A 27574-nucleotide genomic window follows, 5' to 3' on the forward strand; every position below is an offset into this window, starting at 1 on the left:
CCCTTTCTCTACCACCCAATTTCCTTCCAGGTCCAAGCTGCTTGCCTTCCTGACAGAGTCTGGCCAGTGCAGATCTCAGAACGTGTCAACCTGGTGACATTAGATCCGTCACCTTAGAGTGGAGTGAAGGAAGCACCTGGGGATCAGCTTACTAATTCGAGGGGCCTATGAATTATTCACGCCACCATTAACTTGGAGGCCCCTTCAGCCTCACCTCTCTTTCCCCTGCTCCAGACCCTCAGATTCAGGCTCATCTGAACTCTGCAGCCCTGTGGGGTCCCCTGGTGAGGAGATGCTGACAGAGCTGGGGTCTTGTCTGCTGCTGGCTGTGGCACTGCTGGGCCCAGGCCCCAGGGCCCAGGCCATGAAAGGTAGGAGCGCCTGGAGATGTCAGAGCCAGGAGTGGGGAGCAGGCAGAGCCAGGGTCTCCTGAGGTTTCCATGTGAGAAACCAGAAAGCAGGAGGCCCTTTTAGTGGAGGCTGGCTGAATTGAGGATTTGTTTCTGGGATGGGGAAGATAATATTTCTGTAGTGCCGGTGTCTGCCGGAGGCTTTACCTATATGATTACATTTCATCTTCACAACCAACTTCGAGGTGGTATCAGTCCCCATTTTACAGGAAACTGAGGGCTAGCTATGTTAAGGAACTCATCCAAGGCCACAGGATCATGAAGGACAAAGGGAATGGCCCAGAGAACTATTAAAGTTTCCTCACAGGAACAAGTCTTTGTCCTCCTAAGGGCCGGCTGAATCCCACTGCCAACTGCGCCGGAGTCAGTGTTCCTTGTTGTACCATTCAGTAGGCTGGGGTGATAGAATTTCACACTTCTGTAAGGGATGCATGGAGGGCTCAGCAAACAGCTGTCAGTGCCCCATCTTCCTCAAGCTCAAGGGGGCTCAGTCACCTCATTGCTGGCAGAGATGGGATGGCCACTCACGTGTTTCAGCTCATGCCTGAGCAGCAGGAGGAGCTAGTCATTCCCATTTTCCAGCCACCGGGGTTCCAATGGCTTTGGAGTGACCTTAGGGTTCAGCATGCCTGGCTGGGTCCTTGTGGACAAGGTCTGTACTTGTCCTGGTGCCCTGGGCCACCTGAGCTGTAGGAGTTCTGCTCTGATACTCTCATGGCCTTTCCTGCCTATGGGCAAGACTGGGGGAAGGACAGGACAGGCACTGGACATAATGTCTCTTTATCCTCTTGCCATAAAGGCGTGAACCAGACACTATTGCTGGCACTGGCCTTACCCAGGGACCAGGCAGGGAGCCAACAATGTGACCCCAGTGTACATCTGTGCAGCCAGCTCATAGCCACCCAGCAAAGAAGGCAGCAGCATCTCCATTTTATAGGCATGTGACTGAGGCACACGGAGATCAAGCAATTGTGTCCTTTCTCCCCCAGTCTTCCCCAAATAGCAAAACTTTCTCATTTTTCTTGGTCAAACTCAATATCATCTTCTCTGTAACTCTTGTCCTTCACCTAATACTGTTGTCTCCAGACAGATCAGCTTCCCTCACTCTGGACTCCAAAGTTCCTGTGTAGCCACAGCACAGTCACACTGCACTCTGTCTCATTCGCCTGACTCTCCCATCCCGCCTCTGCACCCTCCCTGAGCTGCCCAGGAAGCCACCCACATCCCTCATTAGCCTTAGTTTCTTTCTTGCTGGGGCACGCACTTGCTGCATGTGCTCACCTCTGAGGACTTTAGTCAAGTGTATTCTTCAGGACACCTTTGGGTGCAAGTGACAGAAGCTCAACCTGAATGAGTTTAAGCAAAACAAAGCAGCATGGGAATGGAACCAGGGAGGCAGGGGTGTAGCTGAGGTGGGCTCAGGGATGCCAGCAACCAGGACCTGTTGGTCCCAGGGCCAATTTCACTCTTCACATGGTTCTTGCAAATTGCCCACCAGGAGTCTTTCATAGACCCCATGCTTGGTCCCACCCAGGGCTCCCACTCCTAGACTAGAGACTATAAAGGAAAGGAATCCCATCCAGATGTTCTGAGCAGAGCTCTGGCCTCCACCTGAGCACAGGCACACCCAATAGGCTGGTCCTGCATTGGCAGGCTCCAAGGATGGCCCTGCTAGGCTCATGTGTCTGCCTGCAGGGCAAGGAAGGGGAGCAGGAGGTAGAGGGCGGGTACTGAGCAAAGCAATAGATGGCAAATAGCTTCCCTCTGCAGATGTTTTCTCATATGTAAAATGGAGTCAGTGACACCTGCCCTGCCTTTCATGGGGCTGCTGTGAACATTATATGAGGTCATTCACTCACTCATCTATTTGGTAAGAAGGCACTGGTGCTAGGGCTTGGGATATAGCAGGGAACAAAAGGGATCGCAATCCTTGCTCTCATGGAGCTTCCATTTTCATGGAGGGAGACTAGCAATGAACTGAATTACCCAAGTAAAAGCGTGTTAGATAGTGATGCATAGTGAGGAGAAAAATACAACACTAAATCAAGAGTGGAGGAAGGAGTGGGAGGGGCTCTTGATTGTGAGTAGGGTGGTAAAATGTCATAATAAAATTTGAATTACAAAAAATTTTGAACCTATACAAAGTAGAGAAAAGTTGTATAATAAATCCCTTTATCTCCATCAACCAGCTTCAACAGTTAACATTCTACCTTTCTTGTTTCCCATTTTGATGGTTCTAGAAGAATCTAAAGCTGATTTCATATTTCATACACAAATATGTCAGGATATACCTATAACCTAGAAAGACATAAAACCATATTAACCCCAATATCATTATAATGGAATAATTCCTTTAACTTTATCTAATATTCTGTTCATGCCTAGTTTTCCCTAATTATTGCCTGAAGAAGTCTTTTTTATAGTTCATTTGTTCAAATCAGAATTCAAAAATGTTCATACATTATATTTGTATTTGACTCTTTCAACATAACAATGTGTCCCCCCCATCATTTGTTGTTAAAGTATCCCGAATATTTAATCTTATAGAATATCCTATGTTCTGGACTTGGCTTAACATATCCCTGAAGTGTCATTAAAAATGTTTGTCTAGGGGCTGGGGTTGATGCTCAGTGGTAGAGTGCTTGCCATGCAAGCATAAGGTACTGGGTTCAGTCCTTAACACCCCATTAAAAAAATAAATAGATAAAAATAAAGATATTGTGTCCATCTATAACTAAAAAAAAAAAAAGACTAAAAAAATGTTTGTCTAGGCCAAGTGCACATGGGGCCTAGCTACTCAGGAGGCTGGGGGGCCAGGGAGCCTGGGCATTGCTTTCAAGATCAGCCTGGGCGATACAGTGAAACCCATGGGAAAAAACCTCCTAACTTAGTTCATTTTTTAAAAAAGTTCCTCTAGGGCTGGGAATGTGGCTCAAGCGGTAGCACGCTCGCATGGCATGCGTGCGGCCTGGGTTCGATCCTCAGCACCACATACAAACAAAGAAGTTATGTCTGCCGGAAACTAAAAATAAATAAATAAAATATCGAAATTCTCTCTCTCTCTCTCTCTCTCTCTCTCTCTCTCTCTTTAAAAAAAAAAAAAAGTTCTTCTAGAGCTGGGGATGTAGCTCACTTGCTTAGCATGTATGAGGCCCTGGATTCAGTCCCCAGCACACCCTCATACACACACACAAATCCCCCTCCATTTCACTCTAACTTATAGATAGATCCAGAGACCTTATTAAATTCAAGTTCCTTTATTTTATTTTTCCAAGAAGACTTTATAGGTGGTGGTATGTATTACATATTGTCCAAGGTTGCACCTTGACAATAAGATTTATTGGTGGGTTCAGGAATTATTAATCTGATTCATCCATTATAAATTTCCATATTAACTTTTTTTTCTTTTTTAAAAATATTTATTTACTTGTAGACGAAAACACAGTATCTTTATTTATTTTTGTGTGGTGCTGAGGCTTGAACCCAGTGCCTCACACATGCAAAGCAAGTTCTTTACCTTTGAGCGCCAGCCCTAGCCACTTAACTTTTTCTTAAGTACTAGGGATTGAACCCACTGAGCTACATCCCTAACCCTTTTACATTCTTAATTTTTTATTTTGAGACAAGATCTCACTACATTACTGAGGCTGCCTTTGAATTTGTGGTCCTCCTGCCTCAGCCTCCCGTGTGTCTGTAATTATAGGCACAGGCCACTATACCTATCAACTTTTGTTATTTTTAAATTATAAACAATTTCAAACATTTAACAAATTAAAAGAGCTTTATAGAGACTACCTATATACCCAACCATTTAGTTCTTACCTATCATCAATTTTTTACTCAGTGATGAGAGTAGATATTGATGATGTTTGTAGATCCAGTATTTCCTTAAGACTTGCAAAACTATGATTTTTCTAATGCTATTATTCTTTCTGCAGCTGTCTATAAAAATAATTTTCCCTCACTAGCTATTTGGTTGTTTGAAAATCCAGTCCATGTGGGAGTGACAAAGTAGAAGTTTAATTTATTTTCCTTTCTACTTATCAATTTTCCAAAAATAAATTAGTATCTTAACAATCTCTAAAAGAAACCAATAAGTTTCTTTTGCATCACATTATGAATTCATGAGTTCTTAAAAATATATTTGATATGTTTCAACCTACTGTAGTAGTTATTCTTTTTTTGATGCTCAAATTGTACCTTCTTTTATAACTTTTAGCTCCTCTGTCCTTTCACATAATCCCAGCAGTCTTTGGTACCTTCTTTGCTCTTTAGCACAAAGCTATTCAAGTATGTTTTATATATTTCTTGTACTAGACCTAGTATCAACCATTTCTCTAAGGAGACCTGGTTCAATTGGGCATAAGAATCTTAATCTAAAGTCTAGTGGTATAAAATGGTACTGAAATATCATTGCTTCTAGGCCTGTTTAATGAACAGAGTATTTTTTTAGAAATAAAAATAAATTTTAAATTCAAATTGATATGTTCAATTCATATTAAGGATACAGAGTTTTATTTTTTTATTGTAGTATTTGGATCTCTCATCTCTTACACTGAAATTTTGCTTTGTATTGACATCAGCATACTTATTTTCTTTGTTCCAATATTATAATACTTTTAATAATATTTGATATTATTACTAATAGTAAGACTGCTGAATATGGTTTAAGATTTCTTCGTGGTTCATTTTGACCTCAGGATATATTCTACTAGGCAGGTGCAGTTAAAGTGTAGTATTTCTAAGTCATTTGTAATAATTTTTTCCCCATGAGATTATGTCTCCAACTTGACACAGTTAGGTTTGCTTCCAGGTGGGATATTTAGGGGTTTCATCAATTTTTTTTATTTAAAAAAATTTTATCTTTTAAAATTATATGAATTATTTTCTGGGATCACAAGTCAAAATGATGAAACAAGGTGAGTGTCACAAGGACTGGCCATCAATATTTCCTGTATTTTGTATCCTTCCCCTGACACAGAATCATTCTTATTAGTTTCCTTTTGTACTCTTTTAAAAATACAAGCATATGCGTATGTACCTATGCCCTTGAATGCTGTTAACAGACTGCATGTTTTCACTGAAGGGTGTTGTTGTTATTAATTTTCTCCTTTTTAAAAAATTTGTTCTAATTAGTTTTACCTGACAGTACATTGCATTTTGACACATTGTATATAAATGGAGTATAACTTCTCATTCTTCTGGTTGTACATGATGTAGAATCACACGGGTTGTGTAGTCATATATGCACACGGGGTAATAATGTCTGATTCATTCTACTGTCCTTCTTACCCCCATGGCCCCTCCTCTCCCTTCACTCCACTCTGTCTAGTCCAAAATACCTTTATTCTTCCCTAGCCCCCCTTATTGTGAATTCGCATCTGCATATCAGATAAAACATTCGGCCTTTGGTTCCTTAGGATTGACTTATTTCACTTATTAGCATGATATTCTCCAGCTCCATCCATTTACCTGCAAATACCATAATTTCATTCTTCTTTAAGGTTGAATAATTTTTAAATCACTGATAGCACATACCCAGGACCTGGCACACAGTGCAGTTTTATCCAGGGTTGGAAGGCCAACTGTCTTTCTTTCTCACTTGTTTTGTTCTCCACTTACCACTATTTCACAGTTGGCTCATGTGTATTTTCTGTCTTCCCCACCAGAATGTAAGTTCTGTGAAGACAGGACTTTCTGTTTTGTCCCTGTTGTAACCCTAATGTCTAGAACAATGCCCTGACATCTCAGACAACATTTGTCGAATAAATAAAAAAGAATGCTTCACGAGAATTTAAAGAATATATAAATCCATGAACAAACACACAAATACCCGGACTGCCTTGGGGCAGGGCCTGCACCAGGACCCAGCCTCCCTTGCTGCACACATCAACCTCCCCAGTACTGATACTGGGCCGTCTTTCTTTCTTGCTCCAGGTGTCAAGTGTGGGGGTGTGCTCTCAGCACCTTCTGGAAACTTCTCCAGCCCCAACTTCCCGAGTCTGTACCCCTACAACACGGAGTGCAGCTGGCTGATTGTGGTGGCCGAGGGGTCCTCTGTGCTGCTCGCCTTCCACACCTTTGACCTGGAGTACCATGACACCTGTGGCTTTGACTTCCTGGAAATCTACAACGGGGCCTCTGGAGACAAGGGCAATCTACTGGGGAGGTTCTGTGGCCAGGTGCCCCCACCTCCCTTCACCTCCTCCTGGCACGTCATGGCTGTCGTCTTCCATTCTGACAAGCATGTGGCCAGCCGTGGCTTTTCTGCAGGCTACCAGAAAGGTCAAGGGGGCTTACGGGTGGGAGGCTGGCCCCAGAATGGAGGTGGGAGGAGGGCAGCAGAGTCAGGGGAGGTCTGTACCTTAGCGTGGAAGCTGTGCTGTGACCTTTGACCCTGCTCCTGGGCACCACCTCTAGGCTGGGGCAGCATGACCTCACTGACCTGGTGGCCGTGGGCTCTCACGCTCAGGCAGTAGTCCTGTGCCTCTCTCTGTTGCTCCTGGAGCCCCCAGAGGGTCTCATCACGTGCAGGAATGAGGCCTGGGTGCTCTCTGCCTTGTCCTTCTTGTTCCATGTCCTGACACCAGCTTGCTGGGGACCCTGCTGCTGCTCCTGCTGCTGACGCTTTGCCACATCCTGCTCCTTCCTGGTGCAGGGAGGCCCAGGGCCCGGGGCAGGTGCATATAGGTCTGTATGCAGCGGTGACCCTCCCTCCCAGGACCTTTCCTAGAACTGGCCCCTTATGTGGAGTCTCTAACCCTCACTCCCTCAAGCAGGCATGTCACCTGCAGCGTAGGATGGCGCAGGGAGCCAAGGCCTTGTTCTTCTTGCCTTTCTCCTCGACTCCTTCCTCGTGTCCTCAGGCTTCTGTGCAGACTCAAAGCTCTCCCTTCTCCCAAGGTCAAGACCAAAGGCTCAGTCAGGTCAGCCCAAGCAACAGACAACAGCAGAGGCTCCTGGTTCCCAGGGTCCACTCACAGCAACACTGGGGACTTGGGTGGAATGCCCAGTCCTGCTGAATTTAGAGGCACAGAACCATGGAATGCTAAAACACAAGAATCTTAGACTGTTAACCCGCCAACCTGTTTTCTCTGAAGTTTCAGAAGGTCACCCGACCCCAGCAGCCCCCATCCTGGACTCTGGGAACTGGTGTGTAAATGCCCAGTGCCCTCGTAAACGGTGACATTATGTCACTGGGTGACATAAACTGTGCCCTCCTGACTCAGAGCTCCTCATGAGGCTCAGCAGCTACCTGTCCATACTTCCCGTCCCTGTCTCCCTCCCTCACATCTATGTTCCTAGATCTCTCAGATAAACTCCTTGCACTCTGATCTTTGTCCCCCGGGGTCTTGCTGGTGAACCCAAACTCAGGTGAGTTACTTACCTGCTCTGCTCCTTGATCTTCTTACTTAACCTGGAAAACAACAACACATGCCCGCCAGGGTTAGGGTAGAGATTTTAAAAGGTGGAGTAGGTGCTGAGTGCTAGGCCTCTGCCTGTGGTGTACCAAGCTTTCAGTGGACGGTGATGCGGTTCCCATGACATCCCTGTGGGAGCAGCATTTGGGGGCATCTGGTTCCCAGGGAGGGAGGAGGCTGGGAGCTATGGGGAGAGAAATTCAGTTCTAGTGGGCTCCCTTGCAGATGTGTGCGGTGGCGTCTTGACTGGTCTATCAGGGGTCCTCACCAGCCCTGAGTACCCCAACAACTACCCCAACAACGTGGAATGCCGCTGGGTGATCCGGGCTGCAGGGCCTGCCACCATCAAGCTGGAGTTTGTGGACTTCCAGGTGGAGGGCAACGAGGAGTGCACCTATGACTACGTGGCAGTGTTGGGGGGGCCTGGTCCTGCCCATGGGCACCATTTCTGTGGTGGCACCAGGCCCCCCACCCTCGTGTCATTGGGCCACGAGCTGCAGGTGGTCTTCAAGTCCGACTTTAACATTGGAGGCCGGGGCTTCAAGGCCCATTACTTCTCAGGTAGGAGGAGCTTCACCCGGATGCTGTGCCTCCTTGTATGCCTCTAGAGGCCACATTTTTCTGTCCCCTTGGGGCCTTGGGCTTTCTGCATTTTCTGGAATGCTCTAGTACTCACTTCCTGGCCAATAGCAAGGCATAAGCATGTCATTTCCTCTGTGAAGACTCCCGGATTCACTCAGAAAGAATGAATCCCTTCCTCAACTCCTTAGCAAAATTTTTTTCACTGTGATCTACTGCTTTTCATTTGCACGTGTCATTTATATATCAATCTCCTCCTGCCTCACTGTGAGTTCCTCATGGGCTTTTTTTTTTTATGTAGCATATAGTAGGTACTCAATTAATATGTGTACAAAGGAACAATGAATGCTTGGAGAGTTCACAGTCCAGTGGGGGTGATGGCTAAGACAATGATAGCCCACTGTGACGTGTGCTAACAGAAAGAATAGTGGGGGACTTCCTGGCGGAGGAGAGAATTGATCAGTGCCTTGAAGGACTTCACCAGAGGCAGAAGGGTTCCAAGTAGGAGGAACAGGGTGTGTAAAGGCAGGAAAGACAGTATCTGGTGTGCTCACAGTACTGGAAGTTGTTTGGTAAGGCTGTAATAATGTAGGGGGTGCATGGGTGTGTTAGCTTTCTGTCACTGTGACAAAGTAACGTATAAGGAAGAAAGGTTGATTTGGGGTCACAGTTGCAGAGGCTTTTGCCCATGGTCACTTGGCCTGTGGTCTCTGGGACTGTGGCGAGGCAGAACAGCATGGCAGGAGCGTGTGGTAGAACAAAGCTGCTCACTCATGGCAGCCAGGAAGCAAAACAGACAACAGATCCTGAAGTTTGCTTTAAATTGAAACTAAGCTGGGTACAGTGGCCCATGCCCATAATCCCAGCGGCTCAGGAGGCTGAGGCAGGAGGATCGAGAGTTCAAAGCCAGCCTCAGNAAGCATGACTCACTCATGGCAGCCAGGAAGCAAACAGGAGAGAGCGGGGGCGGGGGGGGGCCGGGGCCAATATGCTCTTTAAGGCTCTGTTCCCAGTGGCCCAGCTTCCTCCCATAGGGGTCACTTACAGATTCTACCACTGCCCACGAGCACCACAGGCTGGTGACCTGGCTTTAACAGCCAATAGGAGGTGGAGGACAACGAGGAGTGTACCTATGACTACGTGGAGGACAATTTCTCAGTCCACAGGAACGGGTTGTGAGAAAAGGGCAAGGCCACGTTTGAGCTGCCTTGTCTGAGCTGCCTTGTCTGTCTACCAGGGAGCTTGGACTTAAGTTTGAGGACATATTTGAGGTGTTATTCCTGAATTCCTAACAGGACCAACATTTTTGAAGGGGTTGTATTTGGAACGAAAGTCCCAGCTTTCAGCTAGTTTCAGTTTATTTATTTATTTAAATTTATTTTAATTTTTATTTTTTGGTTCCAAGGATTGAACTCAGGGGCACTCAACCACTGAGCTACATCCCCTGCCCATTTTTGTGTTTTATTTAGAGACAGGGTCTCACTGAGTTGCTAAGTGCCTTGCCATTGCTGAGGCTGGCTTTGAACTCTCGATCCTCCTGCCTCAGCCTCCTGAGCCGCTGGGATTATGGGCATGGGCCACTGTACCCAGCTTAGTTTCAATTTAAAGCAAACTTCAGGATCGGTTGTCTGTTTTGCTGGCTGTGGTGTCCATACCTGCCAGGGTGGTCACTATGAGGCCCCTGCAGTGCCCTGACTGAGCTGGCGCAGCAGAGGGGGCCTTCTTTACCCTCCTCCCCAATGCTCCTCCTCCCCCATTCTCCCCCACCCAGGAGAATGCCAGGAGGTGTACATGGCTGTGCGAGGCAACTTCTCCAGCCCTCAATACCCCAGTTCCTACCCCAACAATATCCGGTGCCACTGGACCATCCGCCTGCCTCCTGGCTACCGGGTCAAGGTGTTCTTCCTGGATCTGGACCTGGAGGAGCCCAACAGCCTGACCAGGACCTGTGACTTCGACCATCTGGCAGCCTTTGATGGGGCCAGTGAGGAGGCACCCCAGCTGGGAAACTGGTGTGGCCACCATCTGCCACCACCCATCACCTCAAGCCACAACCAGCTCCTGCTTCTGCTGCACACGGACCGCAGCAGCACCGGCAGGGGCTTCTCTGTGGCCTACATTGGAGGTCAGCTGGGGTCAAGGGCGTGGGTGCACTGGAGTAGGGGGAAGGCGAGGCTCTGCAGCCAGCTCTGTGCAGTCTTCTCCCTCCATCCTGCCAGCTCGTTCTGATCCCATGGATGGCCTCTGCCAGCCCTTGTTTGGTTGGTCCCACTGCCAACTCCTGGGACCTTGAGACCACACAAGGATGGCCCTTGCTTCTTTCTACTATGGCAGGACCCTCCTTCTCCAGCTTGAACTCCACCATCCTAATTCCTTTCTCCTGGCCCCTTCTTTCATGGAGCCCTGGCCTCTCTCTTACTGTGGTTGATCCCCTGGATCCAGGGGTACTACCCAAAATGTGGCAATATTGTTTGTGGAAGCAACTGGCAGAGCCATGGAGATGCCTACAGCCCTGCTCGTATCATTTGGAAATACTGACTGAACAAATGGCACTAGTTTTTCCTCACACAAAGAAAAGTCTGGAGCTAGGCAGCAACCTATTGATCCAGGGACTCAACAGGATTCCAAGTGCTATTTCTGGCAGACTCGGTCTCATGGTTGCAACATGGCTGCCACCAGTATTATGCCAGACATCCTGTCCATGTTCCGGTTTGGAAGAGGGTAGTAGATGTGCCAGCCACATGTCTCAGGAAAGCAAAAAGCTTTTCCAGAAGCTCTCACAAGATTTTCTCTTGTCTTTCATTGGTTTGAACTCAGTCAGATGGCCATACTCTACTGCAGAGGAAGCCGGTATTTGTGTTGGTTAGTTTTGTCAGTGAAGAGAGGCCACTTCTTCTCCCCTCCTCCCACCACCCTTCTCTGGCTCATGGCCCTAGAAATGCCTGCACTCTGGACCTATCGTGTCCTCTGCCTAGTCGGGCGAATCTCCTTGCTGTGCAGATATGGAAATGGAGGTGTTGGAGGGAAGGGACTTCACTTTCACTGTGGTCACACAGGCAGTCCATGGCACAGCCAGGACTAGAACCCACTCTCCTGCCTTTGTGTGTGCCTGAGCAGGACATGGGGAGGGGATCCCAGGGCTGGACAGACCAGAACCACATCCAGAGCTGCCATTTGCTGACCACCCGAGTGGGCTCCTCTGTAAAAGGGGTTGATGAATGCTCTAGAAGCCTGGCTCTGAGGGCATCTTTCCTTCAAGGGTCTCGACCTATTCAGCATTCAGAAGATCTTTCCTCTTTCTTTTCTTTTCTTTCTTTCTTTTTTTTTTTTAGTTGTCAATGGACCTTTATTTTATTTATATGTGGTGCTGAGAATCGAACCCAGTGCCTCACCCATGCCAGGCAAGTGCTCTACCACTGAGCACAACTCCAACTTCTTTCCTTTCTCTTTACCCTGTACGACAGGGGATTTGGGGGCCCTGGCAATGGAGAAGGAAACAGAGCTGCAGCAAGCCGGTGGTTGGGAAGTGACCTTGGGCAGACCCACCCCTCTGGGCCTCAGTAGGCTCCATCCCCGCGGGCAGGACAGCTGTGGCTCTGCAGACTGATCCCCTCCCCTGATTCTGCACTGGGGGGAGGGCATGCTCCAGAAAGCCAGGTGCCATTGGGGCTCTGCCCCAGGGAGCTGGCATCTGCCTTCCTCTTTGGATCTCAGTTTTCCACTTACAAAATGAAAACATTCACTGAAAGATCTTTAGAGTCCCTCTTGCCTGTGATAGTCTTGTTCTCAGTCCTGAGCCCTCTCCCAGCTCTGTGTGATTTAGGACCAGCCGCTTCTTTCAGTGCCTCCAGATACTGAAGGTTGGGGCAGCTCTAATCCTGGCTCCTGTTCCAGGGACTTCAGTGCAGGGACTCCCCTCCCCGCCCTCCCAGATCCCTTTGGGAGCCCAGGGTCAGACAGGGGTACTTGTGCAGGGCCAGGTTCCAGATGGGGCCAGACTGCGGGCGGCCTCCCCACTGGGAGGGCAGCCGCAGCATCAATCAGGGGTGACACACATTTCAGCGCCACCAAGATCATTGTGGGAGACAGCCAGCCCATAAATCCCTGACTGCCCAGACACCAGAGGCTGAAATGTGTCTGAGGCATTTCCCACAGAGGCCTGAGAGGCCAGTCTCTTTTCCTCCCACCGGCCACCATCTTCCTTTCCCCTACATGTGCCCCTGGCCCCCGTATACACACACACACACAAATACACACAACACACACTCATACACACACACACACGTATGATGCTCAGAGTCATACACAGAGTGCTGACTAGGAGGTGTTCGGGGAGCTGTCAAGCAGCAAGAGCCCCCTGAGAGACGTCGGACTCGGGAATTCTATAGACTCAATGGTTAAAATCCCAACTCGGCCGCTGCAAACAACTTCACCTCTCAGAATTTCAGTTTACAAAACTAAAATAGGTTTAGTGGTGTCTACCTCATGGGGTCCACCTACAGTGGGGGTCCCCTTACCACCCTCTTCAAAACTGAAATTCTTAGGCTGTGGATGCAGCTCAGAGGCAGAGCACTCACCTAGCGCCTACCATCCGAAAGGCCTTGGCTCAATCCCAGTATCAGATGCACCCAAAACCCCTGCAACTCTCCTTCCTCCTCCCCCCACTGCCCTTCCTGTCTTCCATCCTGGCTTGATTTTCCGCTCTATGCTATGTGTATTCTACCTATTTGTTGCCTTCTGCATCAACTAGAATGTAAGCTCCATGAGGGCAGGGATTTAATGCTCCCCCCACCCATTTCTGTAAATCTGGTGCGCAGCTACTTATTGAATGACTGAATGAGTGTTTAAGTGAATTGGTGGGCACATGGCAAAGTGATTGGCATGAGGTGCTTTTATTACACTTAAGAATTTCATTCACTCCTCACTCCACCATTCATTCAGCATTTGCTGACTGTCCAGTCTGCACTGGACTCTGGGGACACCAGGCAAGCATAAATCCCTGACATGGTGCCTGTCCTCGAGTGCTCCCAGTCCGATGGTGTTAATAGAGTGGTGCATATGAACACCCCACGCTGCGCCTGTAGGACTCCACAGGAGCCTTTCTCTTCCAAGGCCTCTCTCCCCATCCACTACCCTTTGAGAGGGGTTGAGAAGGGAGGGGTCAGACTCCTGCCCCTAAGGCCTTCAGCTCTTCCCTCTCATTTCCAGTGGTGCCCATGAACGTGAGCTGCTCACGCACGGACTTCCAGATCCTGATCTCGGCTCAAGTGCTGGCCCCACTGGAGCGGACCAAGGTCTACCTAGGTAGCCGAAACTGTGCTGCCCAGGAGGTCGGCAACAACTTCCGGATCCAGGCCCGCTTTGACACCTGTGGCACTGAATCTCAGGTAGGGGTGAGATGGGGAGGGAGGAGAGGAGGAACATGGGTCTGGGGGAGGGGCTTTGGCCCTGCAGAAAGGCACCTGCCTGCCCCAGCTTCTCCTCTGGCTCTAGGGGGTACACAAGGCTGGATGTAGAGCTCACCCCTTCTTGGCTTCATTTATCCCAACATCTTTGCTTAGTGTAGACATAGCAAAGAACTCAGGTGGGGGGATTGAATAGGGGATCCTGCTGGACAGCCCAGTGACAACCTATAGCCTCCCCTGGTGCTGCTCTCAAAAGCCCAGCATGGTGGCACATGCCTATAATCCTAGTGGCTTAGGAAGCTGAGGCAGGAGGATTGTGAGTTCAAAGCCAGCCTCAGCAGTTTCACAAGGCCCTAAGCAACTCAGTGAGACCCTGTCTCTAAATAAAATACAATATAGGGCTGGGGATGTGGCTCAGTGGTTAAGCACCCCTGGGTTCAATCCCCAGTCCCCACCTCCCGCCCCCTACATGATAAAAGCCTGTTGATGAACACCACTTAAGATCTTTGCTGTTCCTCCCTTTCTCCCTCAGAACCCCCCCAGGCACCCACATCTCTACTTCTTTAGTACACAAGGCTGTCAGGCTCACTCCTGCCCATCCTCCCCAACCTGGGATCCAAATCCATCCCTGGGCTCCACAAACAAAAGCATCTTTCAAATAACAGGATCCACTTCCCTCCAAAGGCTGTGAGGCTCACAAATGAAACTTTTCTACTATCCTTGGATTTTGAAGGTCATGAACCCAGGCATAGGGCCCTCAGAGAGTCACTGACCAGTGCCCTAAGCACCCTCCAGGAAGAGGTCAGGAAAGACAGTGGTGAGAGAAGGAACTGTGCCCTCTGTTGCAGAGACTCCCCAGTTTTGGAATCTGGGCTGACTTGGCAGAAATCACGGGCTTTCAGCAGATGCTGTTTGTCCTGCAGCAGGAGCCACTTGTAGGCCTCTGGTCCCTCCAGTCTGCTCCTCTGCCTCCTGGTCCTGAGAGGAGAAGTGCAGGGGGGCTGGTCTTTGCTGCAAAGACATTCTGCACTCATCCTTGCTCCATGCCCTGAGTCCCCTGGGGATTTTCTTGGAACAGAATCACATTCCAGAGTCATGGAAAGATGGAGACAAAGAATCCCAGAAACTCCCAGAACCAAGGACTAATAGAAACAGAACCACCTCAGAACTCAGGGCCGCAGACCCATAGAATCGTGGAGTCAGTAGCTTGGAAATGTAAAACTTGAAAACCTTGGATCATAGATGCTTAGTGTAACCCTTACCAGCCCCAGACCCCTGAGGCCGGTCTCTACGTAGAATTGCTTTCAAAGAGGCTCAAATGGCCAAAAGCAACAATAAAAAATGAAAGCCCAATCTTTCTGTGCTCATTTGAAAACCATAGAGACTTGACTTCCCAACCTAGAAAACCTCTTGTCCTTCTAAAGGCTCTTACTCATGAAAGACCCCCACCCCCTGCTGAACCCCCTCCTCATCTTATATGGTTTTTCTCTCCTTTCTTCATTATGTAGATTGGCTTCAGCCTTCTTACTGGGTCCCATTTTACTCTTGGCTCCTGTCTTACTTCGTCCCATGTCCCCAAATCTCAGGACAAAAGTCCCTTTCAGGGTATAGAGGCAGACAGACTGAGGAACAAATGTAAGAGGCTCCCTTGGGGACATGGGAATAGGGTCCTTTGGAAGCCCAAAGAGATCCCAGAAGTCACCTAGTCTGTAAAACTCCAGATTGTCACACCCTTCAACCCTTCCCAAGGGGTCGGCCCAGTCTTGGGAGATGGGAGCTTCCTTCTGCCTGTGCTGCTACCTATTTTAGGTGGCTTCTGTTTTTAGGAGCCCTGCCTCTGCAGCAGCCCCCTTAGAAGGGACAGTTTGGGTGGCCCAAAGAGTCTGCTACATATGTGACATGGTGAGGAGTGGCCTTGGGTCACTGCAGCCCCACCCTCCAGACCCCCAGACTGTTCACCAAAGTTCTGCCCCACAGGCCCTGGTGCCCCACCAACTCAGGGTACCTTGACCCCTGCCTCCGTCATTCTTGGGGTGGGGAGGCAGTAGGCTCCCCAACATCTCATTCCACAGTGCTTTCTCCCTATCCTAGGGTGCTGTCTCTGGGTGTCCAGTGACTTGAGAGCAGGGACTCATACTGCACACACAACTGGGAGAGAAGCCTCCAGAAGGAAGGCCCCACAACCCCAGGGACAAAGCTGCTAATTTAGAGGCAGGAGACTTGCTCCTGAGCCTCACTGTGGGCAAAACATTGCTCTCTTGGCCTTGGTGGTCACCCACATTTGTCACAGATGGGGACTGTCTTGATGCTTTTTGGTTTGAGTAGCACAGTTGAACGGTTCTGTGTGAGAATACAGTCTCTGTCACTTATATGCTAGGTGATCCCAGATAAGAGTTAACCTCTGGGCCTCAGTTTCCTCATGTGTAAAATAGGGATATTAATGAGAATTATGAGATAATGCACTTAAGCTACAGAGCCTGAAACATGGTAAATGAGCCCCCAACTGTTGGCCGTGGTTATTGCTACCGCCTTTCATTAACTTACCTCATCAAATCTGATCCTCTCCTTCCAGACAGCCCATGCCCATAGGGCCCCTTTTCTGGATGGGGAACCAAGGCTCTGAGTGAAAGGGAATGGGTGGCTGAGTGAGGACCAGACCAGGTCTACATATGCCTAAGGGAACAGGTCAGCCTGTGCTCCATCAGGTGAGAGCAAGTGCCCTGTGACCCCACAGAGGAGAAACAACACCTCGGTGATCGTCAGTGTGCTATACATCGACTTCTCAGCCCCTGGGCTGGAGGACATCCATGAGTACGAGGTCCGCTGTGAGCCGCGGCGCAAGGAGGCTTCTGTGCACCTGCTGTCCGGCTCTGACTGGCTTGGACCTTATGCTGCCACTGCTGAGCACCTTCAGGAGGCACCCCCCAGGGAGGAGGTAGAGGCGCTGGAGGGCCCAGTGACCATGGTGGCCCAGGACACCAGTGACATCGTGTTCCTGGGCTTTTGCATCCTGGCTGGAGTCCTCATGATCACTGCTATCGTGGTCCTGATGCTGCTGTGAGCAGGCAGGACAGGGGCTTGCATCTGGCATCCCTAGAAGGCAGTCGACTTGTTGGTGACCAAGAGCAAGTCAGGTCCTTCTCTGAGCCTCCATTTCCTAGGGACCACCCCCCTGCCTTGCTATCTCACAGTGCTGGCGTGAGGCTCAGAACATGAATGGAGAAGGGCTTTGTAAACTGCAGCCTGCCGAGTGTGGGCCCAATTGTGGTTATGATTAAGGTTAAAAATATTCTGCTCCAGAAAAGGACTCTCCTGTGTGTGTCACTTGTCGGCTTGGACAGCTGTCGTCACTGGTGGTAGTGTGGGTACCATGGACACATTCTGTGACTTGTATAAGTGCTTCACTAACTCGGGGCACCATTCATTGCTCACCCCAAGCCTTCACTAGGAGGAAGTCCAGTGTCTCTCCAAGGCTTCCAGCCTCCTAAATTGACCCGGGTACCTCAAGACCTCATCTAAGCCAGCTCTGCCTCCAAACTCCAGGGACAGGGAAGGGGAGCCAAAATCCCATCTAGTACTGGTATTTCAGCCCTGCCATATGATGTGGGGTTAAAGACGGGCCCTGCACATCCTGCTGGATGCTGGTCAACCCAGGTGGTGGTGGCCTGCTGGGTCAGTTCCAGTGGAAACCACAGCAGACCCAGCACTGTGCTCAGGAGGAGCGCAGGACAGAGGTTGAGGACAGGTGTTTCTTGTGATCTTTCACCAAAAAGCTCACTGAAGTCCGGTGTGTGTCTGTCCTCGCCCCTAATCCTGAGCTCAGATCACTAGTCCATCCTCGTCCTCAGATGAGTCTCTTGTCGGCCTCTGTAACTTCTTTGGGCTTCTTCACTCAGAGCCTCTACCATTCATATCTAACTTAGAAAGAAGATGTAAACTTCTTTCTCAACTTATATCACAGGGATCAGAATCCCAACCCTTCCTAGTGGGATGACCTCTGGGATTATTATGCAAATCAACCCACCTTTTTCCAGGGATTTACCAGATACCAAGAAGTAGAGCAATCTTATTAATGAGAAATAAACAAAACTATTTTTATAATACACTACTTTCCCCTGTTCACTTTCGTATTTGCATACTGATTGCTCAAGCAGTCCAAACTGATGATGCTGACCATCGTCTCAGGTTTAAAAAAAATGGTAGCCCAATCACAGTACATTTAACAAGCCAACAAGCAGCCACTGGTTTCCATACTTGTGTCTGTAGTTGTGACAGCTCCAGACACACAGCAGCGTGCAAATCAAATGACATTCCTGCCTTCGAGGTGTTTAGAGTGACTGGATGCAATGGCGCATGCCTGTAATCCCAGTGGTACAAGAGGCTGAGGCAGGAGGATTTCGAGTTCAAAGCCAGCCTCAGCAACTTAGCCAGGTCCTAAGCAACTCAGTGAGACCCTGTCTCAAAATAAAACACACAAAAGGGCTGGGGATGTGGCTCAGTGATTACGGGTCCCTGGGTTCAATCCCCTATACCAAAAAAAAAAAAAAAAAAAGATATTTAGAGTGGTCGAATGCAGGAGCCCAAGGCAGGAGATCGCAAGTTCAAGGCTAGACTGGGCAACTTGGCTAGATACTATCTCAAAATAAAAAATAGAAATGGCTGAGGATGTAGCTTAGTGGTAGAGCACCCCTGGATTCAAAGGCCAGTACAGAAAAAGAAGGGTTTATGGCAATGCCCTCAGACTCAAGGGCAGTGTCTGGTGGGGAAGGTCTGGAAGGGCAGAGAATGAGAAGATGGTTCTATCTTCGCAGATGTGCCCAGAGCCTGCTGTTCCAAGCCCTCCAGGCGGCCAGCATGTTGATTATCTGCGTGAGCCGCAGGAAATGACAGTCTTTATGGCAGCACAGTGTCTATTAGAACTGAAAGGGCTGAAATGATACCCATTAGCCAACGTGCCTGGCCCTGCAAGAGTGTCGGGGCACGTGGGCATGGTGCAGCTTGCCTGCTCACCTGCTAGTGCTCCCTTTACAGACAGAGGAGAGCTGTGGAGAGAGCTTGGGGGGACCCCAGCTTCCAAAGGGTGCACCTACCCCTGGACAGAAGCTCTGGGTCCTGTTACCAGACTACTTCTGTAAGGCTGATGTCCCTGACCAGGGGGTCCCTGGCAAATGGGTGCACTAGTATTAGGAAATTACCTGCTGGGCCACAGTTCAGGCAGATCTGGGTTTCTTTCCAGTTCTTTCCCTGACTCTGTGTGGCTTTGGGCAGATTGCTTAACTTCTCTGACCCTTATTTCCCTCATGGGTGGAATGGAGGTAGATGATTGTGAGGATGAATTAGGAGAACACGGAGAGCAGCATCTCACACGGGGATTTCACCTGCACGGATTCAGGAAGTTGTTGGCTAGAAGGCCTCACCTGGGCCAGGGCCAGGAGTCCTCAAATCTCAAAGGTGGAAGGGGCCTTTCAATAAGGTGGTATCCACCCATCCCCCGCATCATCCCTTCATCCTCCTTCTTCCCTGCTGTCCTTCAATAGAACAAGGCCCTTCCTCCCACAGCCTGCGTGTTGCACCAGAGCACCCCCAACCTGGCCTCCTCCCAGCCTTCCCTGCTCCAGTGGCCCCGTCACTGTGTATCCTGTGCCCTGCTTTTCTTCAGAGCATTCATCTGAAATGATTCCAGGTGTTTGTTTGCTTTTGCTTTTTGTGCCTGTGTCTCCTCATCACAACGCGAACCCCAGGAAGCCATCCATTCTGTCTTGTTCACCCCTGCCAGACACATGTGACATTCAAGGAGCATTTGCAGTTGAATGAGTGGGTGAATGAGTGGATTCAAAATTCACTCAATTCTTTGTGTGTGCGATTATTATGTTCTGGTGCAATCCAAGTCAAGGACATTTCTCAAGTGTCCTCCCTGTGTCCTCTTTCTGCATGAAGAAGCAGACTGGCCCAGACGCTGGCCTTGCCCTGCGGAGCTCACTGCCTCAGGGAGAGAGATTTGCCTGAAAACTACTGTGAGGTGCAGGATGCTTGAAGCCGCGGGTACCAGTCAGGGTGGCAAGAACCAAGAGACTGTCCCCTGAAATCAGGGATCTGGAGAAGCTCAATAAAAGGATGTTTCTCAAAGGTGTGTCAGCGCGTGGAGAGGCCCCAGGAGAGCACGCAGCCCTGGGCTGTGACACTGGGGGTCACACAGAGGAGGCGGGTGTTTCCTGGGGCACAGCCAAGAGGACGGGGAACCTGTCTTCCTGTCCTCCATCCTCTGATGCGGTGGGCACAGTGAATGTGGGTCAGCCTCCTTGGGACACAGCAGGTACAGAAGAGTGACAAGTAGATCTCAAGCATCCCGGGGGGTGACAGTGGATCTCCTGGGTGAGCGGAGATGTGCGTGGAGATAAACGAGTGCTCTCCTCTCGACACTGAAGGGACCAAGATGGGGTTGAAATGAGTGACAGTTGTGTAAGAGCTGGAGGAGGACAGAGGGAGTCTAAGGCTGAGAGGACACTCATCAGGCAGAGGAGCTGGAGTGGCATCCCAGCCACTGGGAACAGCATGTGCAATGCGTAGAGGATGGAAGAGCCCATGGTGCCTGGGCTGGGGTGGGGGCTCAGCATATTGGAGGGGAAGTGGGAGAGGCCAGCAGAGGAGTTATTAAATAAGGCACCAAGGTGGGACCAACAGCTTCTCTCGGAATGATGGTGGAAGTCCCTGTGTCCTGGCTTCAGAATGGAGGAAACCATTGGGCCAAGAGGGGCACAGCCTGCCATGATGGCATCACGCACGGCTTGTCCCACAGAGCTGAGCCCTAGGTTCCAGGCTGTCTCTGGCACCTCCTGACTGAGTCATCTTGGTCTGTCCATCCAATTTCAAGCAGCTCTTCCCAGCACCCCGCAGGAGCCAGGACCCTAGGGCATTGGGGTCCAGGCAGGAAGGTGGCAGGAAGGCATCAGCAGATCAGGTTGAAACTGCTCCTGTCTTGGTTCTGCCACTGGTGATGTGTGGAGGCTCAGGCAGGTTTCATAACCTCCTAAAGCCTCAATTTCCTCATCTGTGAATTGGGAACAGTGAGAGGAGAATTTACGGAAATTTACTGTATGCTGGGCATCTTTCTAGATTCTTTTGCATTTATTTTCTCATTTAATTTTCCGAACAGTAACTCTTATTATAAGTTTTAAGAAATGGTAGAGTGGGGATTCAAATCTGGCCGATGGACAGGTCAGCAGGGCCTGGACCTCAGCTGTTTCAGTAGAGCATGTCAGGGAGCTGACGAGGAGAGCAGATGCCAGCTGTTGCCCACACTCATAGCTGGATCAAAATACGTGCCAGGTGCTAACATCCGGCACTTTGTGTTTGTGGTGTTCTAAGAATCTAAGCACACTCTAAAAATTAGTTCATTGAATCTTCATAATAAGGTTGTGAGGTGAATACTGTTATAAGTTCCATTTCACAGATGAGGAAACTGAGGCACTGAGAAACTGAGTAACTTGCTTGAGGTCACAGATAATAGCTTCCGCTAGGCAAGGGCCAGTGCTGAGCTCCAGGCATTGTTCTCATATTAACTATTAGGTCTCACTACAGAGGTGCAGCACGGAGAGACTGGGTTAGTGAGGGGTGCAGCCAGGACTTACACCGGCCATCTGATGTTAGAGTCCCTCTCCTAACCCCCAGCTACCAAACTTTTTCTTGGTATACTCTCCATGCAAACTATGAGCTTCTTAAGTACCGACCAGAAACACACAGACCCATAGACCCACTCCAAGTTGTAAAATGGGTTCTGGGCTCCTGAGATCCCAGCATGTGCCTTGTCAGAGCTTAAGGCTGTTCTCAGTCAAGGCTTCCATGAACCAGGGCTGCACTGGCCTGCCTGTGAAGCCCAGAACACAGAACACACAGTGCCCAAGCCAGGCCCGGCTGCCCCAGACAGCCTCAGGGCCTCCCAAGCATCTGATGCTTCTGCCCAAAGTCAGTGGTATCTGGTGAACAACCAACAGAGCTCACCACCTTCTGCTGGCTTCCTCCTAGCTCACCCAGACTTGGGATAGGGGATACATTTAGGAGGGCAGCTCCAGCTTCCTCAGCACCCTGGCCCAACCTAGGCCTACACCTCTCAGCAGCAGACCATCCCTGGATGCAGTTCCTGGGAGTGCACTGCAAAGAGCCCTAGACTTGCTGGCAGAAATGGAGATACATCTCAGTGGCTCCTGCTCACTGGGCCACATGCACAGTTTACCCACTCTAATCTTGCAACCTCCAGGCTTTGCAAGTAAGAAAGCTGAGGCTCACCAGGCATGGTGGCATATGCCTATAATCCCAGTGACTCAGGAGGCTGAGGCAGGAAGATCGCAAGTTTGAGGTCAACCTCAACAACTTAGTGAGACCCTGTCTCAAAATAAAAAATAAAAAGGATCGGGAATATAACTCAGTGGTAAAACACCCCTGGGTTCAACCCTCAGTCCAAAAAGGAAGAAAGCAAGCTGAGGCTTAGCAAGGGTGGGCTGAAGGGGCTCACCAAAGACTACCCCCTCCCCCTGTAGTGATGGAGTAAGAGATGGAGTGGGGACTGAGTCCAGTTCCTTCTGGGGGCTCTTCCCACGAAACCTCATGGAGTCTCTGAGATGTTCTACTGTCACCAGCAGAAAGACACTTTAGGGGTATTTATTTGTGCCTTGGGGTACTAGGCCCTGAACTGGGCAGATGATGAGTAGCCAGTGGCAAGTATGAGTGGTCTGGGGAAACCAACCAGAAGTCCCAGCTTTGCCCTGGGGCTGGGAAGCTCCCCAAGAAAAGGGGGTGCCTGGGCAGGATCCTGAAAAAGGACATGAACAGGGGAGCAAAGGGAGGGAGGAAGGGTGTTCCCAGCAGGGGGTGTGGGAGAGCAGAGCTCCAAGTTCACTAGGAGGCTGCAGCCCTGAGCAGGAGGGAGAGGGCAGAGGCTACTAGGCGGTGGGGACAGGGCATGAGGAAGCCTTCCCACAGAGCAGGGCCCAGCCTGGGGGTCTAGGATGCTCACCCCTCCCTGGGTCCTCACTTGATGCCCCTCTGGGGCATAGGGGCTCCCCAAACCATAAATCCTGGCTTATATCTGACGCTCCAAAGAGAAAGTTACTGACCTCAGGTTGCCCAGAGGACCAGACACACTCCCAGATCACATGACTCCAAGGGATACCCGTCCCTGTGGTGCCATCTCGCTGCCATCTCCTTCCTGGGGGGTGAGTTTCTGCCTGATCACCGTGGGGGGTGATCAGGGCCCCCTGCCGTCGGGATTCCCCTGGCAACATTGTTGATCAGATCCCTCCCACGTCACCTGGGTGAGGGAGTGCCCCTTCTTTGAAATCAAACCCAAACAAACCCAAGCAAACCCAAACAGAAACAGCCCCACACCTGAGCGCCAGGTAACAGGGGTGCACACATTTGGGCTTACCTCCAGGACCAGGAAGGAGGCCTGTTTGTATAAAAACTCCTCCGTATAGGTGCCAAGCAACTTGCAGTTTGCAAAGTGCTCTTCCCAGACCCTCTGTCCTGTGATCCTCTGGCCTGTCCTGAGGAGGAGGGGCTGGCTATTTTACAAAGGGGGCACTGAGGCCTGAGAGGGGAATTCAGGTGCCCAAGGCCACACAGCAAGTTGATGGTGGAGTTAGAAACAAGTGGCCTCAGGAGGCTGCTCTTGGGGTCACCCATCAGTTAAATGGTTTCTCTCTGATCAGCGTGGTAACAAGAGGTATTTGGCCCAAAGGAGACAGAGAAGGAGCTACTGAGGCCAAGACTACAGAGCAGTCACCAGGCAGAAAAGGGGAAAGGTGGAGAAAGTGTGGGCAGAGGCCTGAGGGCGGGAGGCAGGTGGACAGTCCCAAGCAAGGGTGATGCCATTTTATAAATGAGGAAACTGAGGCACAGAGAGGTGAAGTAACTTGGACAAGGTCATAAATCCCTCAAGTGACTTAAGGATTTGAACCCAAACCACCAGGCTCCTTTGAGTGGTTTTGCACATACTGCCAGGCAGGTGGAGAGGGGTCCTCCTGCACAGGCAGGTATACCGTCATTTATGTGTACACACATTACAGATGTGCACAGGTGCACACAGCATGGACACTAGGCCACTGCCCCATGCCCCTGGACATACATCCTCCCCTGACCTGCAGAGTGAAGGCATTGGCAGAGTTGGGTGCCAGGCCGAGGGCATGGAGGGGAGGGATTTTAGTGGGGTAGGAGACAAAGTCACCTCTCTTCCTAACGCTGTAGCTCCCTGTCTTTAGGCACCACCAGCTCTGTCAGTCTTGTGGATTTTTTAAAAACACGGCGTCCCCTCTCCATCAACCCCTGCCATAAGGTAAAAATTCCTCACCTCATTGAAGAAGCAAAGATCTCCCACCTGTGCCTAGTGCACCAGGCCCTGGGCTGGGCTCTTTATAAGATAGGTATCACTCAGTTTCCTCAGGGTGCCAAGGTCACCCAGAAGTCGGGGGGTCTGATCTAGGCGTGCCGGACCCTCCAGCACAGCATGTCCCCACTGCCCGTGTCTCTCACCAGGATCCAAGTTCCCTTTAGTGGTAGAGGACAACCCAGCCTCGGGAAGAGAAGAGGGGCCAGGGAGGGGAAGGCTTTGCCCATGGTCACACAGCCAGGGGAGAGGGAGCAAAACCAGGGCTGGGTGCAGGTGGGGGGCAAGAAATTTTTTGCTTACTGGAGCTGAACTTAGGCTGGAATGGGGGCTGGTCTGGGGCTTGGAGAAACCCTGCCTGGACCCTGGCCGCCTTCCCAGATCAATTTTATAGCAAAAGAGGCATTGGAAGGGAGGCCTTCTGGGTGTTAGGCATCACAACCAGACCTGCCACTCTGAGCAGCAGGGCATTTCTGGGTCCTGTGTCCCCATGTCCTTCTGGGGCATATGCAAGAATGTCTGAGTTCCCTTGTGTGGGGCTGGGGCATAGGCTGAGGAGTTGCATATTGCCGAGTGTGCAGGTGTGTTAGGTGTGTCTGCATGTGTGCATGTGTCTAATGTGACCCCCTCTATACACTCATGCATATGCACCTCCCTGGTGTCTCACTTGATGCCCACCATGGGGTGGTAGGAGCCGTGAGAAAGGTAGCTGCCAATGGAGCTAGGAGTTGGCCAGAGCCGCCCAGGGACTGGCTACAGGAGGCAGGTGTGGCCTGTGTGGTCAAGTGCTGGGTGTTTCGGGTGTGAGAGGGCATGGGGTCTATGCCTGGAGGGGGGCGCCTGCTGTGCTGTGGAGTTCCTGAGCCCCGGGAGCAGGGGGGTGGGGAGCAGGGCTGAGAGGACCAGCCAGACCTCTGCAGGCCATTCTGCCCACCTGGCAGAAGCCAGGGCCGGCGCTGGACACAGCACCACCTTGTGGGGCTGCAAGGAGGTATCAGTGCCATCACCAGGGAGCAGACGGCCACCTCAGGAGAATGGGGGCCAGGGCAAGAGTGGCGCAGGGGACCTGGAAGGCCAGATCTGCCCGTCCATGTGCCACTGTCTCTCCGACCTGCGTTCTCCCCCGTCCTCGTGGCCCCCACCAGCCAGCCCTACCCTCACTGCTGCTGGCCATCACCCTGGGCACAGACCAGCCTGGCCCCGGGGGAAGGTTGGGTGAGGACGTGGGCTGATCTGGGTCCTACGAGTCCTTGCCATGGGGACACCCAACTCACCTGCCCCACACTGCAGGAACCAGTGTCCTGAGGGCCTTCGGCCGGCAGGGCCAGCCCCTGTGCTCTACCCGTAACACAGCCAAGGGGACTTCCTCCCAGGCCCTCAGGGTAGAGTCGGAGCTTGCTCTCCTGCCTTGTGCGACTGACCCCTCTGCTCTTGGGGTGACACCTCTGGTTGCTGCTCTACCCCTCCCCACTGTGTGCTGGTCTCTGTTCAGTGGAGAATGGTGATGGTGTGTGTGGTAGAGGTGGCATGGTGTGGTAGTATTTGTGTGTGGTGCTTGTGTTGGGGTGTGTATGGCCATGAAGTTATGTGTTATAATGGTGTGGGTGATCATGTGCTGTGGTGTTGTGTGTGGGAGTTGTCATAATATATGTAGGTGTGATAGTGTGTGGTTGTGAAGGTGTGTGGTTGTAATGGTGCGAGTGTGGTTGTGTTGTGTGTGTTTGGGATGGTGTGTAGTGGTTGGGATGGAGGTATGTATGAGGGTTATCATAGTGTGTGTAGATGTGATCTTGTGTGTGGTTGTGAAGGTGTGTGGTTGGGATGGTACTGGTGTGGTTGTGTTGTGTTGTAATAGTGTGTGTGTGGTTGTGAAGGTATGTGATCATGATGGTGTTGGTATGGTTGTGTTGTGTTGTGATGGTGTGGTTGTGATGGTATGTGTTGTGATGGTATGTGGTTGTGAGGTGTATGGTTGTGATGGTGTGCTTGTGAAGGAGTGTGGTTGTGATAGTGTGGGTGTGGGTGTGTTGTATATGGTTGTCATGTATTGGTGTGATTGTGTGTGGTTGTGAAGGTGTGTTGGTATGATAATATGTGTGGTTGTGATGGTATGGTTGTGTTGTAATGGTGTGTGGTGGTTGTATTTGTGTGGTTGTGATGGTGTGTGGTTTTGTGATGGTGTATGTGGGAGGTTGTCAGGATGTGTATAGGTGTGATAGTGTGTGGTTGGGATGGTGTGTGGTGGTTGGGCTGGTGTATGTGGGGGGTTGTCATGATGTGTGCAGGTGTGATCATGTGTGTGGTTATGGCAGGTGGCAGGTCAAACAGGGCTTTCAGGGCCTCCCCTTGACTTAGTCCCCCAGGCCTCTGCTCTACAGGCTGCCACTCGGTTGTCCTCTGTGACCTGGCGCCCACGTGATTTTCACTCCTGTTCCAATGCCCTGTGCCTCCATCTGTAGCGATGTTGCCCTTGGCAATGCCCCACCTCCAAGAGACTCTGGGCTCGATGACAGGGGCAGAGTAGCCCCTTCCCCTGGGCCCCCCAGGTCCATCTTCCTCATGCTGTCACCTCCACACTGATGCTCTTCCTCGCGACCCTGTGGACTCTTGTACAGGGATGACCAGAACCTCATCAGGGCTCACAGCCTGGAGGGAGACAGACTCAATGACGGAGGATGACAGGGACGCTGAGGGACCTGCGCAGTGTGCTGGGAGGGCGGACGTCCAGAGGCTCCTGACCAGGGTGGGAGAGGCCCCAGAGGCTTCCCAGGGATCAGAATCCCCAGGCACATCTAAAAGATGCAGCATGAGCCTGGACAAGTGGGGAAAGTGTCCACAGGTAATTGCCTGTAAATGGCATGACTCTTTTTCCTTTGTGTTTATTGATATTTTCTAATTTTGCTATTAAGAATAGGTATTATTTAGGAAACAAAAATAAAAACTTTATTTACATGGCATAGAATTATTAAAAATATAAAAACAAACAAACAAACAAAAAAGTGTCCACAGTATGTAGAAAGGCCCAGAAGCATTGAAGAAGATGGTGGGTGGGTGTGGCGCTCTAGAAGTCCCTGAGATTGTGTGGCAAAAAGGCCACTCCAGGGAGTAGCTGGAGGTGAGGCCAAGGAGGTGGAGGGAGCCAGACCAGGGGAGGCCTGGGCAGCCAAACTGTAGAGCTGAACCAGGGAACCGACAAGGGACTACTAACAAGGTCAGTGTGTGTGTGTGTGTGTGTGTGTGTGTGTGTTTTACTTAAAAAAAAAGCTAATTTCACATAAAAATTAACATAAATTCATTTCATATAAAATTAACCATTTTAAAGTGGTCAATTCAATGGCATTTCATACATTGTGTGAACAGCACCTCTATGTAGTTGCATTT

The 27574-nt window shown here is 50.4% G+C and overlaps 1 protein-coding gene across 1 annotated transcript; it reads left to right on the forward strand.

The window, feature by feature from the left end:
* Window positions 1-238: 238 nt before the first annotated feature.
* Window positions 239-17470, forward strand: Cdcp2 (CUB domain containing protein 2). The gene is made up of 6 exons (XM_048815336.1): window positions 239-371; window positions 6348-6695; window positions 8057-8392; window positions 10182-10535; window positions 13619-13797; window positions 16550-17470. The coding sequence occupies exons 1-6, from the start codon at window positions 293-295 to the stop codon at window positions 16874-16876; spliced, it is 1623 nt and encodes a 540-aa protein (XP_048671293.1). The 5' UTR covers window positions 239-292; the 3' UTR covers window positions 16877-17470.
* Window positions 17471-27574: the final 10104 nt, after the last annotated feature.

This window comes from Marmota marmota, unplaced genomic scaffold, assembly GCF_001458135.2.
Source record: "Marmota marmota marmota unplaced genomic scaffold, marMar, whole genome shotgun sequence".
In the NCBI taxonomy this organism is placed as follows: Eukaryota; Metazoa; Chordata; class Mammalia; order Rodentia; family Sciuridae; genus Marmota; species Marmota marmota.

Bases quoted from the DNA above. Each gene is read 5' to 3' on its own strand.
- Cdcp2 (XM_048815336.1), top strand. From the start codon at position 293: ATGCTGACAGAGCTGGGGTCTTGTCTGCTGCTGGCTGTGGCACTGCTG. The intron at 372-6,347 runs GTAGGAGCGCCT...TTCTTGCTCCAG, and splicing joins CAGGGCCCAGGCCATGAAAG to GTGTCAAGTGTGGGGGTGTG. The intron at 6,696-8,056 runs GTCAAGGGGGCT...GCTCCCTTGCAG, and splicing joins TTCTGCAGGCTACCAGAAAG to ATGTGTGCGGTGGCGTCTTG.